This window comes from Chanos chanos, chromosome 4 (genome assembly GCF_902362185.1).
Source record: "Chanos chanos chromosome 4, fChaCha1.1, whole genome shotgun sequence".
NCBI lineage: Eukaryota > Metazoa > Chordata > Actinopteri > Gonorynchiformes > Chanidae > Chanos > Chanos chanos.
The window spans coordinates 39267883-39289344 of NC_044498.1; the positions used below are offsets into that span (position 1 = coordinate 39267883).

General features: G+C 39.3%; 2 protein-coding genes across 3 annotated transcripts; both read left to right on the top strand.

The window, feature by feature from the left end:
* The first annotated feature begins 1054 nt into the window (after positions 1-1054).
* vit (vitrin) lies at positions 1055-14832 on the top strand. Its single transcript, XM_030772311.1, has 22 exons — positions 1055-1088; positions 1829-1894; positions 1978-2134; positions 2445-2578; positions 2761-2838; positions 3514-3714; positions 4357-4401; positions 5016-5054; positions 5159-5212; positions 6331-6393; positions 6934-6996; positions 8570-8644; positions 9048-9113; positions 9655-9717; positions 10627-10689; positions 11283-11330; positions 11619-11690; positions 11781-11928; positions 12211-12314; positions 13384-13610; positions 13867-14380; positions 14654-14832. Exons 1-22 carry the CDS (start codon positions 1055-1057, stop codon positions 14830-14832), a joined length of 2493 nt encoding a protein of 830 aa, XP_030628171.1.
* Positions 14833-17948: 3116 nt separating this feature from the next.
* si:ch1073-291c23.2 (uncharacterized) lies at positions 17949-21462 on the top strand. 2 transcript variants are annotated; one of them, XM_030770982.1, is made up of 7 exons: positions 17949-18013; positions 18640-18787; positions 19133-19243; positions 19664-19720; positions 20143-20313; positions 20459-20572; positions 20865-21462. In XM_030770982.1, exons 2-7 carry the CDS (start codon positions 18659-18661, stop codon positions 20925-20927), a joined length of 645 nt encoding a protein of 214 aa, XP_030626842.1. In that variant the 5' UTR covers positions 17949-18013; positions 18640-18658; the 3' UTR covers positions 20928-21462. The 2 variants fall into 2 exon arrangements, with proteins under 2 accessions (XP_030626842.1, XP_030626844.1); XM_030770984.1 differs by lacking the exon at positions 17949-18013 and adding an exon at positions 18356-18473.

Genomic DNA, 21462 nt, shown 5'->3' on the forward strand with positions numbered 1-21462 from the left:
CTAAGGAAGTCCAAACTGGATTAAGAGAGGAAGAGGGAAATATTCCAAATGTGAATGATGGAATTGTTAATGTTATATTGTATGTTATGCTGTACTGCATTAGTTGTTAAGTCACATAATGAAAGCCAAAATAGAAGTAGTATGCTACCACAATGTCAGTTGTGCTTATTTGTATAGTAGATGATGGCTTGTAATCCAATCAAACAAGATTGCTGTGGTCCCAGTCACTGCCCTGTCAACATCAGGAGCTAATGCTTGTTAGCTGAATACAGTGGATTGTTTCATGGTTGTCACTCCTGACTTGGGTCACAATATAACCCCATGGTCATGTTTAATCATCTTTGACCTTTTGTCATAGGGCTAGATAAGGAAACAGGGTAGGTCTGTGGCAAAGGCAGTTCAGCATACCATTCATAACACGGTTGACAGAGGTCTAAGCTGAATATGTGAACTTGACAGTAGACATGTGCTTTACTGCTCCTCTGGCTGCAACCTCTGTATGTGTGTGTGTGTGTGTGTGTGTTTGTGTGTGTGTGTGTGTGCATAATGGGGAGTCAGCAAAGTTCTCTCTGATGTCCTTCATAGCCCTATACGGGGTTTCTACTGGAACTTACAATTAGGGCAAATCACAATGTGTGTTCTAGGGCCATTAACTTTCACTACAGTGGAAAATCCAGGTTGTCTCCACCTGCACCATCAGTTCTGAATCACAGAAGAATGGCTGAATTGCAGATAAGGTCTCTGGAATTGTTGATGTGCATGTTAAAACAGGCCCCAATAAGCTTTGTATTTATATATTTCTCAAGCAAGCTCATGAATCTGTCAAAAGGCAAGGCTCATATTGTTTTTACAGTACATATTCAGGGTTATTAGGCTTCAAATACCACGCTGTCTGTTCCTTGTAGGTGCTGTAATCAGACAAGTTTCCCTTTTATGTATTGCTTTTGAGACTATTGAAAAGGCTTTATTGTAGTCTTCCCTCCTCTGGCCTGCAGGCTAAAGGTAGAACACCAAGAACATCAGTCTGATCTGCCTTCACTGATCCTCTTCCAGAATGCTCAGAACACTCTTCATCACCGTCTGCACTGGTACGTGTATCTTTGTGACAAGTACAATATCAATGTTTTCAAGTGAAAATGAGACAACTAATACATACATTTATGTATGTATAATACATACATTTATGAACTATGATAGCATCACAAAAGAATGACAATATAAAGAAATAAGGTGTCAGTTCTGAATTGTACATGTCATTTTTAGCACTACAAAAATACTGGTTTCTGTTAGTAGTTATATAAATGGAGGATAGAAGATCACAGATAGTAAAGGGGACCAACCTTTTTCAATATATAATGCAACAACAGCGGTCACAGCTAGACATTGAAACACATCTGGCAGTGAAGTCCAGTACTGCTTCAATAACTGAAATGTATTTTCTGTGTGTGCGTTTTTCTCCTTGACAGTAATTGTTCAGGTTTTTGTTTCATTCATACAACATACTGAGGGAAAGAATCACATTCTTTAGATTCCTTATCAGAGTCAAACATTGAAACAAATATCGATGTCCATACAGGAAAAACTTAGTTACAGTTTACTATACAGTCGGTGAACTGCTGACGGTGGCTCAAAAATGTGTTTCCTACACAGTCTAAACTGTGAATCTGTCATCATGCATTTTTCTCTCTTTTTTGGCGTGGGTGATTACGTTAACCCAATTTCTACCAACAGAGCTGGGCATTTACTGTAAACTTTGCGAGAATGTTTTGTTTCCTAGTGTGGAGTTGAATAAGTCATTGACTTGCACACATTTTCTTTCATTCCGTAGTGTTCCTGGTTACTAACAGTGTTGGAGCTAAGCCAAATGGACAGAAGAATAAGAAACAAAAACAAGGTTGTAGAAAAAATGTCTACATTCAGTATTATGAATGGACTCAGATTAGCATGTGTATGCTTACGACTGTGCTTTTTCTCTAGTGGTGCCAGCTATAGAATGTGATGTGCGGGCAGGGAAAATCAACCTCCCAGAATTCATTGCAAAGTGTCCTGCTAATTGCCGGGAGACTAAGCATCGCGTATATGGGACCAGTGTTTATGCATCCATTTCCAGCATCTGCAATGCTGCCATCCACAGGTGAGTATACACACTACACAGAACATTAATAATCTCTGTTAACTGGCTATCATTACTGCTTCTATGCATTGGGTGATCCTATGAGAGATCTTATACTTTAAATGTTACTGTTTGTTGTTGTGAAAATGGACAGTCATTCTACTTGAACATCTGACCTCTGTCAAGTTAGACCAAGAAAATGTTAGATATTAATAGCTAAAGAGTTGAAGTACAGAAAGTATAAATGGTATTTTCTTCCAGATTCAGATAAGTATCTATTAGAGAGGTGGAGCATTCGTACAGTGAGTAATTCTACGGACTTTCTCCACAGCGGAGTCATCTCTAATACAGGAGGGAAGGTCATTGTGAAGAAGATGGCCGGACAGGCCACCTACAAGGGAAGCTTCTCAAATGGAGTCCGATCACTGTCCCTGCCCAACTGGAGGGAGTCTTTCTCAGTTGCCGGTACACAGCTCTTCCTTTTGAAGGATTCACAATATTTTAGTTCTCATACTCAGTGTGAATTACTCTTCCATTGTTTGTCTCAAAAAGAGTGTCCTGGTAAACTGATGTCTCAGTGTAAAATAGAACTTTTTTTTTTGCACTTCCATGATTGTTTTGTTTACCGCTGTTGCTCTTTCTGTCAGTTGGAAAGCCAAAGAAAGGAGTGATCTACCCTTCAACTTTGGATTTCACTCCAACCAGACCCACCGCAGTGAAAACAGGTACAAGGTTTTGACATGTGGTTTTATAAACACAACTGTGCATCCTGAGCATTTAGCCTATTCAGGACATCATGGGTTTTGCATCTGCCACATCCTATTATGGTATTTTAACAATGTACTAGAAAGTTCTCTGTGCTCTCTCTGTGGCGTGCACACCAATACTTAGAAAAGAATGTAGACTTCATGCTGTCCTTTGCCACAGTGTGTTTAGAAAAGAACGGGAAGCAGAGAGCTGATGGCTTTGATCTACAGAGTGCTAAAAGATGTCTTGAGTAAGTGTTAGACACTGCTGGATTAGACAGCATACGAGGAGTGATTTTTATACGGCGTTAAATACGTGATATGTGGAAAAGTGTGGCGATAGAGGATGGTATAATCAAAAGAAGCAGAAAAAAATGTATTAAGTGATTATTTTTGATGTATTCGTAAAGTCTTAAAACAGTAAATTCGTGCTAAGGTAAAAGTCCTTATTTGAGGCGGTGTGTTAAAGTCGGGTTGTATGGTAAAATAAGGCAAATTTGATCAGGAGATGCACCCTGTTGCTGTGTTAGAGGTTAAAATGCAGCTGGTGAATCTCTGCTCAGTGTTGTTTCCGTCATTCAGTAGCGGAATGCAATAAAACACTGGATTTACTGTAAAAGTGTTTTTTTTCCTCATCTGCCTGTCTCTTTGAAGGTCAGAAGGAAGCCAAAGCTCCGCCAACCTCTACGGTTTTGCCAACGACAGCAGCCCTTGAGCCAACCACAGCAACTACACCAGAGCCAACCACCACAACCATGGCTCCAACCACGCCCATGACCACACCCTCCACCACGACCTCTGCTCCCATCACCATGGCCAAGGCGCGTGCTGCTGTCCCCAAAGTCAGGGATGCAGGTGAGCCCTTCCTTCACACACACACACAAACATACACACACACAAACACACACACACACACACACACACACACACACAAAAAACAATCACACAACTGTGCTTATGAAAACTCCTACTACTAAATATGCAAGAGAATATTTCCTCAGAGGTCAAAATGAATGGATCTGTTTATTTGTGGTGGATTGTGTTATTACTTGCATGAATCTCAAAGCTCAGTTTCTGGTAATAATACCAATCTCACACTGATCCATTCCAAGTAAGGTACAGTATGACCACAGAAACTGTGTACCCTTTACATGTGATCTCTATCTTGGGCAGATTTCTTATGTTTGTATGAGAGAGATGCTTGACTATTCAAAGGTTTTCAAATGTACACTCTCTTATATTCTGATGCTCTTTTAAAGCATCTGATATTTTTGACCTACAATAATCAAACAAACCATAAGAGATGACTCAGACGACAATCACTGTAAGGGTTTGATATTTACACTCAACAGTCACAGTACTGAAGTAATGTAAAGTAAAAGGTGGGTGGGTCAGGACATTAGAATCTCTCTCTCTCTCTCTCTCTCTCTCTCTCTGTCTCCTTCTCCATCTCATAAAATCACACTGTAAAATTTTTCCCATGTGTCTCTGATGTAGGCAGCAGTCACCCATACCTTGCTGCAGTAGCTGCAGCGAATTCACGTAAGTCCAGTATGCATGGTCATGTAGTCCAGAGGCTGGTCTGTGGTTAGACACTTTTGAAAACAGGGCTTTCATCCACTCTCTTTGGTCAACCCTCTTGTTTCTGGTGTGTGGAGCTCTTCATCTCAGGGTGTTTATCTCCATCAGGATATATCTGAATGCTTAAATAACTAGAAATTAATGGTCCTTTATTTAAGTAATCACCAGTAGTATCCACACTGAATTATTCCTTGATTTATGCAACCTCTTAAATGGAGATTATGAATACATTTAAATCCAGTACAATAGAAAAGTCCAATAGAAAAGTCCAATAGAACATTTAAATCCAGTACAATAGAAAAGTCCAATAGAAAAGTCCAATAGAAAAGTTAACTTGTATTGCCTTATCTCTTTTGTCACAAAATACATCGAGTAATATGTTAGAAGTTTTACAAGTGCATTTTATTGTTTATGACCAAAATAGTATTTGGTTTATTGTAGCTCAGTTGCGGGATTATCTTAAGTATCGCTTAAAATCACTTAAGAGATTTTGGCTCTATCCAATGTTGTGTGAATATGCGAATATCCATGATGAGATTCATGAATGATTCCCTAATTCTCAACATTGGCTATAGGGCAAGCGCAGAGCGGTCAAGGAAAGGGTCTTCCTCAAGGTATGTTCCTGCTCAGCCTCCTCATCAGTGCCGCAGCCTGACAAAATTCACATACTTTCTCTTCATTCACTAACTTCCATCTTAACCATTAAATTTCTCCAAAGCATTCAGAGGCGGTTCCACCTATGCGAGTAGATTTGTACCCCGCACCAACACAGGTAAACCACCCCCCACCCCAGACATCCTGATGTCTCCTTGTTCATGCAGACCGTTACAGTGTGTTTGTCCTCCACTCTGTCCTTTGTGTTGTCTTTTTCCTAACTGTGTTGAAACCGTCTAATTCAATATAGTGCTGACGTGCTCTCTGTAAACAGCTGTCTGGTATAAAGAAAAAGGAAAAAAGTTAAAAGTTCAAAAAATCATCTTGGACCTGCTTGGTTCTATGGGCTCAATACCAGCTTGAGTCTTTCATCACCAGACCTAATTCCTCACTGTTTCCTGTGTGTATGTGTGTGTGTGTGTGTCCTTCCAGTCCTCATTCTGAAAAAGCTTGAGACCTGTCCAACTTTTCCCACAAAACTGCCAAACATGTGGAATAAGCTATGAATGGTCTTTATACATGCTGTCCAAAGTTGATTCAGAATCAAAAAGTATGAATGGATGGATGGAGCTACAGGGTGCCTATGAAATGATAATGGCTGGTTTTCATGTGTTACATTTTTCACTGTAATGTGTTTAACATAAGGTACCAGAGCCTGCTGCTGTTGAATTGTCACTAAGAAGGAGTTTCTGCTGAAATGTTCTCTTGTTTGCTCTAGCTGTAAATGTTTTTGGTATGGAGTTGCACTACGTATACTTATGTATGGTTTTTACTGATTGATTTAGGGCACACAAGTCCTTATCGATAGTTTGTTTGTGCACTATAGGTAGGGACTCATAAAGGAAAATTGCATACACTTGTAATTTAGTTTCACATGCTTTTAGAGAAAGTCCCTGATGTGTCAGTGTGACATGCTTAAAGAAACATATTCTGGACATGAATATGTAAAGGTACTCAGAAAAGTAGAAGTATGCTGTCTTTTTACAACTTAAGAGATACTGCATCTGCAGAAAATAGGTTGATTGATTTTTAGGGGGTTTTTGGGAATATGTTCTCAACGGCAAAAAGAAAATGCTGGAAAATCGGAGAACCTATTCATATCTAAAAGGTTTTTAGTAGAGCCATAATAAGTGGTGTCTGACATTTGTCATTTGAACTGAACAGCTACATTAGCATAGCGTGGATAACTCGGTCCAGACCCGTTGTGTGTCTTACCTCTCCTCCGCACTCTTACAGGTGTGCGCAGGCCAGAGGCAGGCTCAGCCATCAGGAGGCAACCGGCAGGTCCCTCGGGGTCAGGTCAGCATTATCATTAACCTACTGAAGAACAATTTCCACTGCTTCACAGTATAATATCAACCATGCAGACTGGGTCAAGAGTATCAGGTAGCACACACGTTGACATTGCATATGGTGAAAGGGCATGGAAAGATGTCTGGGGTGGTTTTGGTGAATTTTGAATCTTTAGAAGTTCACAGTCCTCACCAAACGTCTTTTAGTCTTCTGTTAAAACCATCCACGCTAAACAAGGTTTTTCATTTCTTTTGTTTGTGCTCATGAAAACCTTGTGGGGTGGATTTTTAGTCGAAACCAGTTCCTCCATGCCCTCTTTTCATCTTCGTGAAAACAGGAATGAAAAGAGCAAAGGAGTTTTTTTAAAGCAGAAGCTTTGAAAAAAATAAATAAATAAATTACCCAGCATATGTCCACATGTGTGCTGTAGAGATCACGCTGAGACGTAGCGGGCCCTCACCCTCAAACAAAACATCTGCGGTGCGGTCATGAATCTCTCTCTCCTTTTCTTTTTCTCCTCTCCGTCTGTTTCACATTGTTAACCAGCTTTCAGTCGGATGCAGCCAGCCCAACCTGAGAGGAACCAGCAGATGGTTCAGTCCAACCCCAGTAAGTATCTACATACATCAAAAACCAGTGTACATAAGAAACACACGTGTGGCAGAGACTCGTGGGCATCTACAAAGACAAGGCGTAAAGTCGATCTGTTTAAATACGCCCAATAACCAAGGTAATAAAAATCCTAAAGCGGCATTACTGACATGTCCTTATGTGAGGTTGCAGCTATCCGTTGATCTTACAAGTATGTGTCGTTATCATGAATTGCTCTACCCAAAGCTGCCACTCTACCCAGCTTGTGAGAACCGAAACAATACTTAAAACCATGCATGAACTATGATTGTGTTATAAATATAGAGCACAACTGGGCTGAATATGAAAAATACTCCTGAACATAATTTTATGAGCATGAGAAATAAAAGCCACAGGAATTTGTGTGTTACATTCACAGACCAGACTAAATGTATACTTCTGAGGATTGCATGACATGCACATTCTGATCTGGATTTCAGACACAAATACATCAAATTAATGTTTCAAATCATATATTCAGTGAAACCAACAGATTTAGTGGCAGTGGACTATACCCATGTCCAGTGGATATCTTGCTTTCACTGACAGTGTTCATACTACTTATAATATATAAAAACAAAAATAAAACTATAATTTACTTTAAAAAATATTTAATCAAGCTGAAATTGATGTAATTCAGCATTTTTGTCTGTAATACCTTTCAAGACATAAAAAGTCTCAGTTGTGCAGTCCTTACAAAATCTTAAGAGAAATGAACGAGAAGACATTTTAAGGAGCATTATGACGGGACTTCCAAAACATAAATCCAATTATCTTATTAAAGAAAACACTTAGACTGAATATGATTTCAGTCTCATCCACACAAGGTAGCCAAATCCACTCTCACACAATAGGTTCAGTCTGGCCTGTCTTCTCTATTATAGTCTGAGGCCAGGGCTTAGAGAGGCACCAGGGGAGCTGTGTTGTCTATGTGAGTTACTGTTTAGAGTGTTAACTGTGCTGGGAGGGAGTCTGGGGGCAGACCTTTACCACAATACTCCCACGGTCTGCTGCCTGGCGGCAAGCTGGATCTTATCTGATCTAATGACTCATGCACTCACGCCTGACTGCATCACCACCGTGTGAGAGCCCCTGGCTGATACTGTCCTAAACCCCTCAATCTGTGACTTCTCTTCCCCTGCTCTCAGAAAGCATGATGGTGCTAGTCTGAATATCCCTGGACAGGATGGTTCTTACCTTGTCTTGTTCCTCACAGCTCTCACAGATGTTATGGACATATCAGCCAGTTTATGATCCTTCATCGGGGAATTTTGTTCATTGGTGTGTGTGGTATATGGTGCTGTTTAGAATCTAACAGTATATGTGAAAGCATCTGGATTGGATAAAAACCAGCGTGTATATGACTTGAGTTAGGGTTACATAGCAAAAGCACAAAGACATACTTTTATACGGATGTGTTCTTTGATCAGAACATACATGTAACCTAACCTAACATCTAATAAAAAATAATTTCCTGTAGTTCACTTATTGCTGTGACTGCTGTGTACAGGATAGTATGCTTTAAAAATAGCTTTTTAATTTCCTCATCCAGCTTTTGCTAGAAGGGACTGGCCACCCCCTCCCTATGTACGTCCTGATTGGTTCTCTGGACCTAGGCGACCAACAGGTATCACAGCCAGTGGAAAGACACCCTACTTTATTCTGTCCATCAAAACAATGAAATAAAACTAGTAAGGTAGAACTCAACTTGTTTGAGACAATATAAACATTATAAACATATTATATAATATAACATAACTGTAATAAACAAACTGATGTCTTATGATAGCATATGCTATCAGTTTGAACCTAAGAAACACCAATTAACCCATAATAAACATTCATAAACATATTTTTACAGATTGGTAAAGTTGAGGAAATTTTTTAATACACAAACTTTTCTTCAAATGGTCATAATATCATTCTTAAAATCTTTTACAAAAGCACTTACAAGCCTTTGGTCTGCTGGTTACTGTATGTTTGACATCCTCCCCTAATGGCCATCCTGTTCCTGCCCTTTCTATGTTCAGACATAAGCCACTCTGTCCCTGATTCAGGCTACACATGGAGTGATATGGACTCTGCAGATACTGCAGGTAAGAAAGCTGACTTATAGTATTTCTTTAGTGTGTGTGTGTGTGTGTGTGTGTGTGTGTGTGTGTGTGTGTGTGTGTGTGTTTTGTGGGGTAAGCAAGAAAGGCATACATCTGAATCTTCTTGCAGAATTATGCAAAGCATATGTGCGTTTAGTTATGCTCATCCATTCTTATGGGCAGTGCATAGACCTGCAATTTATTATTGTTGTATGTCTTCTATTTTTGTCGTGAAGTAAGTATACCCTATGTCAGTGTAGTTCAAGATGTGTCAATACATGCCAATATGCTGCCCAGATGAACTTCACACCGCACATATGTTAATGCTGTGGTGGGAATGGTATGGTCTTGTCTTTATTTTCCTTGGAAAAACTAGAGGTAAGAGAAACAATGTGATACAAGGTCATTTGACATCATGGCAAATGATTGGTGCTCAAATGCTTCCCATTTCCTGCTCAATCATAGCCATGGACAGCATGTGCCTTGCTTCCCAATGTGTCACATTGATCCAACAGCATTGAAACTGTTGGCTCTCTCCTTTTAGCACGGGATCACAGACCTGATATCACAGAGTATGAACGATGGTATTACAACTTTGGACCGTACCGTAAGTCACATTCCATTTAAATTGAGGGAAAGAGACAGTTTTTAAGTGTGTTTTCTGATGTGGTGTGTGATAGTTACTAGTATACTTTGTGGACGGAAATGTGGAATAATGCAGCTCTATTTAGAGGGTTTAGAGGATATTCCCTATTCTTGAAATAAAATCCAGTTGGTGTACAATCTTCCTGTGAATTTGACCTATTTTGTACATTCCACATCGAAATGATGGCTGTCAGCTCTACTAAACCCCGAGGGTTGTTTATGATGCACCATAAACACCGCTTACAGACAAACATCAAAGACAGAGAGCAATAGTCATGGGAAGGGTAAAAATCATCTCTCTTACATGTTAAATTAATAAAGGCCAGAATGCTGACGTTTCTGTGAATTCAATGATATACAGTTTTTCCATTCTATTGAGTACATTTTTCATATGTCTTCTCGAGGATGAATGACACAGGATAGAATCTGTACTCAGATATGTTATGATCTCTCTGTGCGTTTGTCTGTCAATTTTGTTTTTAGCATCATATTTTTAACACCACCAAACAAGCTACAAATCATGGAAGCCCAAAGAAACCACACATGGATCAGTGACAAGACACAAAGAGCTCAGCTTTAGCTCCTCAAAATTACAGGCCACGTTGAACTTTCTGCAAAACTGTCGAGGCATCTAAACCGAAAAGATTTAGTTTGGAGGATCAACTGCCAGAGCTGTTTTAAGCACGACTCTGCAAATAACACCACTAAATCTCCAATAGCATAATTAGTCCCATGTACATGAATAGAAAATTACCGTAAGTTCTTTGCATAGTTTGAGTTTCTTTGCTTCTATGGCTCTGCCGCTTGTCTTGGGATATTTCAAGCATCCACTCTTGTTTTATGAATGGGAAACATTTGATTTAAATTTCAGCTCCCCGGTCAACAGAGCTAGACAGCAGCCGTAAAATGATGCCAGACACAACCAATACCAGAGGTAAGGAGGGAAAACAGCTACAATGCATCTAATGAACATCATTAAGATAAAGAGAGGCTTTTGAATTAATACAGAATACTCCAGAACATTGTAGCCTCTCTGCATGGATTAGTTCTACCCGCACGAAAGACGTAAAGTTTACGTTGTAGAAATCTCACCTTTAAGCCCCTGTTAATTGTCTGTTTTATGTGACACTTTTTTATCCTTTATCTGCTCATGTGTTTCCTTTACTTTGGCAGTTTGTATTTTTAGCAGGAGGAAAAGAATGTATGTAGGCAGCTAATGTGTGAGAGATATACAGCTTCTTTGCTCTAATTAGATGCAAAACCATTCATTTATTCAGCAAAGAGTTGCTCAGTCTACAAGCCCTGCCTTGCCAATATACATGCAACTGTTACACATTGCACACACACACATACACACACACACACACACACACACACAAACACACACACACACACACACACACACGCACACGCACACGCACACGTACACGCACACAGTAAATGCATGCGATTGCTATTGCTCTGACAATTGGCTTGGCAATTTAGAGATTTGCTTAACCGAGCTTGTGTGATATATTGCCAATACAGTGGAGCCAATGGATGTGTGGAAGCCTGAGTCGAATCCCTTTGATGCAGGTGAGGTGGCTTGCACTGTTACTAATCTTTATCTGCTGCTTGCAGTCACCCCAGTAGTGAGCACATATGGAAATTACATTAATACATGGAATCACTAGGTGGATACGAAATGGTGTTTACTGCACTGTCTGTTCACTGGATTTTAGACCTTTTAAACAACTGCATTAAGTGTCTGTTTTCTCATGTGTATAGTGTGAGGCTGAAGGAGCCAAAAATTAGCTTGAAACATGGAGGCCTATTTTAGAGACTGGCTGTGAATCAATAAAGTGCACTCTCCTTTACCAACAGACTTTAGTATGCGAGAGCAAGACTCACTTCCACCTCCTAGAGTGCCGGAACCAGTCTCTCAAGGAGATCCAAGTATGTCTAACCTGATTTTTTGATTAACTTCAAACAATGATTCTGCTCTCTTTAGTTTACAGCCAACTGTATCCTTCTGTCTCTGTGCAGACTGTAAGGTTGACATCGCCTTCCTCATGGATGGAAGCTGGAGCATTGGGAAACGTCGCTTTAAAATTCAGAAAGATTTTCTTTCAGAAGTTGCCCAGGTCTTAAATGTTGGTGTGGCAGGGCCCATGATGGGAATCATTCAGTATGGGTAAGAGCACCTCTCTCTTGTCAAAAACAGTCATATTATACTCATATACACGAACTGCTCTGACTGGTACATATACCAATGGGAACGGTCTGTTTTAATGATTACCTAGAGGTTACAAATGTATGTTACTGTTTGCTGGTTGGTTACCATGAATTCTTGTGTGGATTGTTTTGTGAGACAATGTAAATCCCATTATAAAAAGCTAAATAGTCCTCTGTCTTCTCGATTCTTGTGTAACTTTTGTAATTCTATGTCTGTTTTTCTTTGTGTGTCCTTGTAAAGAGATGACCCTGTGACAGAATTCAGTCTTAGGGCCTTCTCTAGCTCCAAGGACCTGAAACCTGCAATAGACAAAATCGTCCAGAAGGGGGGGCTCTCTAATGTGGGTGAGTAAATGACAGCCTAGAGTATCTGAAGGCCCTTTGAAACATGAGTCAATTACCTTACCACCAGCAACACGAGCCGCTCCAGTGGTGAAAGCCAAAAGGTACAATTATCACATGCCCTTGCAGCCTTTTACCACATTCTCACATGTGAACTAGAAATTAAATCTAAATTTGACCCAGGTTCTGTTCACAAAATTACTAGCCTTGTGTCATTTGTGGTCTTTTTTTTTCTACGACTCCTTAGCAAACACTAGTTGTTCATCTACCTTGGGGGTCAGTCCAAGCCATGGTTTTGTGTTTTTGAAGCTTTGCCTTTGTCTCATTTTAATTTCACACCAGATGTATATTTAATTAGAATGGCTATAGGACTGAAGAGATACACAGTTCCTTCTTGTCTCATGAGCCAGTAATTGTCAACATCTCCAACTGACTCATTTACACAGCTCTTTATTGTCACATACTTATCAAGGCCCACTATGCAGTGCAACACCATGGATCATTCTAAGTTACTGGCTTGTAAATCTCGATTAAGGAAGAAAAATTATCGTGTTGGTGGAGACAGTTTCAAAGGCGTTCCTGCCCAGTACCATAAATGAATCCGGTTGTCAAATTGTCTCTCATCAAACATCTTGACCATCCCTGAAAGTCAAGGCCCGTAACACTGAACAACACTCACACAGCTTCCATCAGGGGCAAAAGAGGGCATGTTTACTACACTTCTAAGGAAATTCCAACTACACCATAAACACGCCAAATGAAAAGTAATTAGATTCCCAAATTAGGAGAAAATTAGTTGGATTGAAACTTCATTCCTTTTAATTATAAGTGTTATGCTACTTTTGAATCAATTACAACAGCCTGCACTCACTAAGTACGCGTGCAGAGAAACTAGAGCAGTTTCCAAATGGAGTTGATGCCTTTACCGGAAAGTCGCTAGGGACACAGACTGGTAAACAAGGCTCGGCGCCATGTTTTAAACAAACTTCTGTGTGTGTTCAGAGGTCGGGGGAGACAGAACTGTGCTTTTTTGTGCTGATGCCCTCTCTGCTGCCTCTCTGTGGCCATACAGGGAAAGCCCTCTCCTACATCAACAAGCAATACTTCAGTGATGCTAATGGTAACCGTGGAGGAGCCCCAAATGTAGCTGTGGTCTTGGTGGATGGCTGGCCCACGGATAAAGTTGAGGAGGCTTCTCGGCTCGCCAGGGAGTCTGGTATCAACATCTTCTTTGTCACCATAGAAGGTCCAGATGACAATGAGAAACAGAATGTGGTGGAGCCCAATTTTGTGGACAAGGTAACTGAAAGACCGAAATGTAGCACCTGCACTGAAAAACATCAGTGACAAATCTCTTTCATGGTGTCTCCAGAGGAATGTTTCAAATGATTTGCAGTTGGTTTAATTTAACCTTGATTATTTAATTTACTCTGACCAATCCCTGCTGTTCTTTTGTTGCCTCACAATAATGACCTCGGTTTAAATTGTATGCTGATGTCTGAACTGTAGGGGAGGGTCATCCTTAAGTTGAGATTGTGTCCTCTTCTACTTCCAGGCTGTTTGTCGGACCAGTGGCTTCTTCTCCCTGCCTGTGTCCAGCTGGTTTGCCCTCCGTAAGGCAGTGCAGCCACTGGTCAAACGTGTGTGTGACACGGACCGCCTGGTGTGTAGTAAGACCTGTCTGAATGCCAATGACATTGCTTTCGTCATTGACGGCTCAAGCAGCGTGGGCACCGGAAATTTCCGCACCGTGCTTCAGTTTGTGGCCAATGTCACTCGTGAGTTTGAGATCTCTGACACGGACACACGTGTAGGCGCCGTGCAGTACACTTATGAACAGCGTCTGGAGTTTGCCTTTGGCCAGTATAACACTAAAACTGACCTACTAAATGCCATCAAACGCATCAACTACTGGAGTGGAGGAACCAGTACAGGTGCAGCCATAACATACGCAGCTGAGCAACTATTCAGCAAGTCCAAACCCAACAAACGCAAAATTATGATCGTCATCACCGATGGTCGTTCCTATGACGATGTCCGAACTCCAGCGCTAGCTGTCCACAGTAAAGGTAAGAGTTGATTAGCCTAGTTTACAAGGTGGAGGATACCAATGCTACAATGAGGTCACAATTCTTGTAACTTTCATAAGTTTAAATGTGTCAAATGGCATTTTTAAGGGGAACTATGCATATAATATCCATCTCTGCAGAACTGACTGACAACTCATGTTTCCAGGTCTTTAAATGATCTTTGATCAATGATCAATGTCCTTCTCATTTGTGCATATGATTTGTGTCATTTATGTTTAGTGTAACCCTAGTCCTGTCTCTGGTCTTTCTCAGGTGTGATTGCTTACTCCATTGGCATTGCCTGGGCAGCACAGGATGAATTAGAATATATTGCCAGCGACCCTGATAAAGATCACTCCTTCTTTGTGGATGAGTTTGACAACCTGTACAAATATGTGCCAAAGATCATTCACAACATCTGCCAGGAGTTTAACTCTCAACCACGAAACTGAGCCCAAACTGAAACTGAACACTCACAAAGGGTTTGGGTTACTGGGGTGGGAACTGTTTAAGAGTCACAGAATCCAGAAGCCAACCCACAAACAGGTAACATTTTAGTATTGCTCTCTTGGTGCTAAAGTCCAGGCTTTGGTAGTGTAGGCTTTAGGGCAGGTTCAAAAGCAGTTCAGGTTAAAACTTTATTGTAAAAGTGAAAAGTGTAGCAAACAGTTTTTGACATATATATTTCAAATGGGCTGGGAAGAAGTGGTGCTTCGTGGGATGAATGTTTAGGTCATCTGGAAGACTGGTGATTTTTTTTTTAGCTTGGATTCTGTGAAGTCCATGCAATCAAGGAGACTGCACAATTTTACAGGCTGGGGTGGGATGTGAAGTATAAAAATGAGGTTGACATATTTAAATATATATAACAGTGCTAATACTTATTTGCCCTCTTTTGCAAGTTCAAAGTATGATTTGTTTGCTACTTGGTAACAGTATCCTAAGCAAACTTTTAAAATGTGTTGACAGAGAGCAGCGCTACAGTATTGTACCAAGCCTAGTAGAGTGGCTGATAAAAGCAAACAAACAAACAAAAACAAACAAAAAAATCACAACATAGATTGTATTTTCTGTTGAAATGTAAACTGTTTTTTGTCTCATGCCTCAATATTGCTTTCTGACTTTACTGAGAAGTGATATAGTGACCTTAGACAAGCACATTTTAGAGTAACCCCAAGTTTCTCAGTGTGTACTACATCATGCCTTTGACATGTTTTAACACAGTCTATCAGGTAAAGGGTTTGTAAATCTATTCATATACAATCAACCATGCATGCTAACTGACTGTTGTTATTATCAGTTACATCAATTCTAAATTGAAGTAACTGATTTATGTAACTTTATGTAATTGTGCACCATTCTAAAGCACAAGAATGGCCAGTGAGTGAGAGAACTCTAACAGTGCTTAAAACTGTAGTGTCTTTGGTGAGGCACTTAGGAATTAACTTGATGACACTGAACAACAAAAATAGAAACAACAAGTTATGTTTTAGTGTCCGTGCAACATGTTCTCTTAAAAACACTCGCTCACATAAAGAAAGATAGCATCTCATTTTTCTGACTTTACATTTGTTTTCATTGTTGTTTCTTTTTGTTTTATGTTCTTTTGTTTCTTTTTTCTGTTTTCATTCTCGAAATATTTAAAACTTTTCCTTTGTCTTTTTTTGTTATGTTTTTCCTTTTTCTTGCCCTGTTTGTACATATGCATATTAAATCTCGTTTGCCTGTGATTTTTAAGTTGCAGAAACAACTGATCAATATTTTAATGCAGTTTTTAATAAAAAAAAAATTATACCGAAAACCTGCAAACCTATTGTGATTGTGTTTGAAGTATTTATCCTCGTACCAAAATCCATTACCTCAGTAGATTCTTAATTCTGCTTTACTATCTTGAGGAGTACATAGAGCAACAGGAAATGAAGCACAAGAAGAACAAGAGAACAGGCTAGATTCAGATCAGCCATGCTAATAATTAGAGAAGACCCACCCACAGTGTGTAACGGAAACATCTGGCTTTCAGAGGGAGGAGTTAATTTGGGAGTATGCTAGTCTCTGACAGCTGCTTTGGGGCATTTGGGTGAGACAGAAGCAAGGGGAGTTTCAAAGAAATTTGAGGAATGTTTTTTTGAAAGCCCACTAAAGGACCTTTCTTTATGTTAGCCACAAAGACACATCCAGAAAACCAGAGCTGAGTTATACAAACAAAACATTCTGATATAAATGAAAGCCTTACCAACTCAAAACACACACACACGAAAATAAACAAACAAAAAACACTTCCCATCAGTTGACAGAGCATGCAACTTAATGCAGGTGAACTTAATAAACAAAACGAATGTCTTGTCAGTGTGAATCACTGGGTAGTTTTTTTGACATTTACAAGATTTTTATTCACACAGACCATTTTTATTCACACAGACCATTTTTATTCACACAGTCAGGAATGGTCAGAATACTGACCATGGAAGTAGAGCCAATATTTTTTTCAGCTGAAGAGCTGAATTAGGGGAATTAGAAGCTTTATTAGAAGAATGCACATGTACGCTGCAATGCAGCTTGGTCGTTTCTTCTTTGCAGTCTGTTTCGAACATGGAAAGTTAGTTGGAAACTGTTTAGAGACTGTAATGAATATGGGGTTGGGCCACGATAATCCTATGAACTGGTGAGACACAGGTGCAAACTGTTGTGCAGCTTGTCAGACCAAGAATAAAAAGGCTGTGAGAGAGGTTACTTTGAACTGCTATAGTCCAAGTTCTCCAAGACTAGGTTAACCACCTTTTATGTTACAAACCTTAAAATTGTCGTTGTAAATAAAAGAAAGTTTTACCATGACTTCATCTGCACAATTTGTGCATTTATAAACAAGGTGTAGCACTGATCCACACTGTTACAAATCCATGTTGTTACATATGATATCAAACTGACAGCTGATGTTGTAAATACATGGCAAGTGAAATAAAAAATTAGTTGATCCTGCATTCTACTTACAGTGAAAATCTCATACACAGTAAGTGTATATATACTGGTGTGGAGTAAGACTCTGATACATTCGAGGAATGTTTTCTCTGCAAGCATTGTCAGCTGACATCAACTCTCCTTGGTCCTCCTCCCTGGATTAAATCCTACTCTGAAAGTCATAAATTGATCCTAAATCATCACTCACCCTTTCAGAAGTATATTACTCAGGAATAGATTAAAACTTATTTAAACGGATGTACTTTTGAATAGACTACTGAGTTTACTTTTCAGAGCCAGACAATTCCACCTCCCACTCTTCCTCAGAAATCCTGGCGCTGTCTCCCCTCTACTCAACACTTCCTTTTACTGTTAAATTTTCATCGCTGAGAGGGACACATGGTCAGTAGGTACAGGATTCTGTAACTTTGGCAATAGCGCGATTATGGAAAAAATACGCGTAAAAACATTATCCCCCATAATTCTGTGAAACCCCCAGTGGTTTACTCTCTGTCCGTGTTCGAAACTTCTACCGTAACGGTCTTCCTCCTGCTCGTAACCAATTCTATCCCCGCCCCGTTCTCCCCACACAATACTGCCCCGCAAATTTCCCCTTACCGTTGTGTAATCGTTCTATTGATCTAGCGCCACGCAGTCCTTTTTAAAAAACTAAAACAGGTAAGTGAACTCATACGAGAAACGTTTCTTCTCCTCGCACTTCAACATTATTTGGGCAATTATCTGATTCGATTTTCGATTTCGCTCCTCGCTGAAAAGTTGCGGGAATGTGTCTGAATGTTATTTTAGGGTGCTAAATTTTACAATTTTGTCCAGTAACATTTAAACATGCAATATTTTCTGCAGTTACAGTTTGAAGCACCATAGAATGGGTTTGGGTAAACTCTTGAGAGTGTACTGAGTTTAACACGCGTCTGCGGATAAATAGTATTCAACAAATTTGTGAGAACAAGACAGAAAGTTGCTTTTTTTTTGTTTTGTTTTTGTTTGGTTTTTTTGCATGTCTTGGGTGACTACATTTAGCACAAACTGCGAATGGGAGTTGATCTCAGGTCAGGAACCTTGCGGGAAATAAAATGTACTAGGACAGTAGGCTACGGAAGAAGACTGTGACCCCACGGTATCAAACAGTACAAGCATGACGTTTAGATCAGCAGACAGCAATAGATGAAAAAACGATAACAGGAGAAAGGAAACAAATTTGGATAATTCAGTGTAATTCTTAATATAGACAACATCTGTGTCGCACAGGAACAAATTGCTCTCTCGTCTTATCCTCTACCCAGACCGTCTTTATTACAGTAGATGACCATGTCAATGGATGAAGTGACAGATATTAGCCCAGTAGAGGGCGACGCCGAACCACGCACGGAGGTTATGGGTGGCACGAAGCCACTACACCGGTTCTTAAGAGGAGAGGTGAAGTATGTTGGGGTAAGAAAATGCCAATACGTCCTTCTGAAACTATTTGTGAATAAAACCAAAATGGCTGCCACTTACTAAAATCCACAGACATACGTTTAAGGCTCTGTTTAAGGCAAATATACGATATACTTATCAAGACATACGTGCTTGCATTTCTGTCACGCCTACATATAATGATGTGACTATGATGCCTTCATAAATGTGTCGGATCAGGGCATTAAAATGTATTTTCTGCATGTTTTTATCACATCTTTCCCCTTTAATTGACAAGAAAAATAAGTAATAGGCAAAGATATGGTAAGCATGCTCTTAATGTAAAGTGAAAATTCTCCTTCCTTGTGTTTGGTTTGTAAGATTGCACTGGTGATCCTTGGAAGTTCAATGTTTATATTTGGCATTCCACTCAAGAGGGACTGGATGGAAAGCTCAGCAGATTTCTACAGTTCGTTCTGGATGGGAATTTTGGTTTGTACACTTATTTGTTATTGTGCCTTTCTCTTGGTGTAGATTACCAGAACAGTGTTATACATATATTATGATGCAAACAGCACTGAAATGGTTAGAGAGAGCATGTCAGTTGACCTGTTATAGGGATTTTAGTTTGGACCTGTGTCAAATGTATCAAAAATGTTGATGTGAAATAATATTTCTCCTTGTTAGATTCATCAGTTGGAGATTCTGTTTAACTCATCAATTTGCATTTCTGTAAAAGAAAGAAAGAATGGAAATGGAAACAAATCACATGCTTTTCATCACATTCCTCGTTGTTTCAAAAAGTGCTCCTTGTTGAGGTCTTCGAATGAAAGAATAATTTAAGTGTGAAAAATTAAGAATTAGTGATGATTCCATATATGAAAAAAAAAATTGTATGACTTTTTGTTCCAGTTTGGCACCTGTGGTATTCTCTACATTCTGTCGGAGCGGAATCCTACCAAAAAGATTGTAAGTTGTATCTACGTTGTGTTTACCCTTGTTGTGAACTTTTCATCTCATTGCCACAATGCAGAAAATTACTGAAATGTCTATGGCTTCAGTTCTGTTAAGATGATAGGTGGTTTCGCAATCCCCACAACGTAGTGCTGCATTCCACAGTGCTATCTTCTTACTGAAGCGTGACTACAGTTGTGACTGTGTTAAGTTTGCTTCCTCTTTTGTGGCTTAATGATGAAATTCTACATGACTTCATTATTGAAATATGTTGCGTTTTATCATATTAAGTTGGACTTCATATCAGTTTAACCCTTGTATTGTTATTCTACTAAAATATATATATATGATCTTGGAGAGTGTCAGCATTATTATTATAAATGTACCTTTAGATGTGACAATATTTGGATTCTTGTTTGTTTTTTTCTCTCTTTTAGGTTGCAGCTAGTATGGCCGTGGGTATCATTGCAATAGTAGGGGTTCTATTTGCATGTGTGCAATTCGTAAGAGCCATGTTACTGTATGCGCCTGAGCATCATTCTGCAATGGATGAAATGATTGACTTAAACTACTCGCACCCGTACAGTCCTTGGATTGACTACCATTATGTGAGTCATTTCTCAGTGCACTGATGAAGAGACATGGTAATATTACTGTCTAAACAGAAGATGCATTTGATGCATTACAATCTGTTTCCGTGAAGAATGCTGTAGATAAGATGTGAATCTTACATTACTTTTCTCACTCCCACAGTATCAGTTATGCGCACTAGAAGGAGTATTCCTTTCTCACAGTTTGGCAGGAGGAGTGATTCTCATCGTAATGACAGGGTTTGCACGGACTGCGCTGAAATCCTCTAAAGCACAGGTCAGGTGATCTGTTGTTGAAGTAAATGCTTGATGTAAGGACATGATTTGTGATAGAATGCAAGAGTGTATTTCAGCATTCATGAATGGAACAGATAAGTCTTGGTAAGTAGACATATACATCCAGATATTTTCTAAAATACATGCCACCAAGGTGTCAGTACCGACTATTTTATGGTAAGGTGTCCATATATATATTTATATGCGTAAGTTAGTTTACATATGAAGTTAGTTTCTTCGTTTGAAAGGTTATTAATAACAGTCATACATTGTCTTCTTTCCTCTCTTTGCAGGCTGTGGTCATTATGCAAAATCTGCCGTCAGCAGAATCTGCCCTTGTGTCACCGGCAAAGTGATACAGATATGGTAAAAGGGAGAAAAAAATGCCATATTTCATTTTTACTGACGTTATATTCAGACATAAATGATTTTTACATGTATATAAATAGTTAGATAGCAAATAATCTTTTTGATTATGATATTCATAAAGGATGAATGTAATAAAATATATATATACATGGTCCAAACAAATGTTAACATAGTTTTAAGAACCACAGACAAAAGAAATGATGTGAGACAGATTTGCAACTTTTTCAAGTAAGCCTTGTCCATGTGTGAAAACATTGTTAAAGACAGACATATAGTGTATAATACAATACAGTGTGGTGAGCTGTGCTGTTTCTATAAACAGATTCCAAACAAAAACTAAGGATATAGTACAAGAAGACTTAAAATACCAAAATTACCAAAAACAAAATGTCAGAAATCCTTTAGCAGTATTTTTAGACATGGTTCATAAATGCTCACTGGTGCACATTTCTGACTTGGTGATATTGTAAAACATATCTGTGTCTGAACTGAACAAAAACAAACAATTAAAGTATTGAGAAA

Coding starts and splice junctions, on each gene's coding strand:
- vit (XM_030772311.1), top strand. CDS start 1,055: ATGCTCAGAACACTCTTCATCACCGTCTGCACTG. Junction 2,579..2,760: donor GGAGTCTTTCTCAGTTGCCG/GTACACAGCTCT, acceptor TCTTTCTGTCAG/TTGGAAAGCCAAAGAAAGGA. Junction 5,055..5,158: donor AGGAAAGGGTCTTCCTCAAG/GTATGTTCCTGC, acceptor ATTTCTCCAAAG/CATTCAGAGGCGGTTCCACC.
- si:ch1073-291c23.2 (XM_030770982.1), top strand. CDS start 18,659: ATGACCATGTCAATGGATGAAGTGACAGATATTAGCCCAGTAGAGGGC. Junction 19,721..20,142: donor GGAATCCTACCAAAAAGATT/GTAAGTTGTATC, acceptor TCTCTCTTTTAG/GTTGCAGCTAGTATGGCCGT. Junction 20,314..20,458: donor CTTGGATTGACTACCATTAT/GTGAGTCATTTC, acceptor TCACTCCCACAG/TATCAGTTATGCGCACTAGA.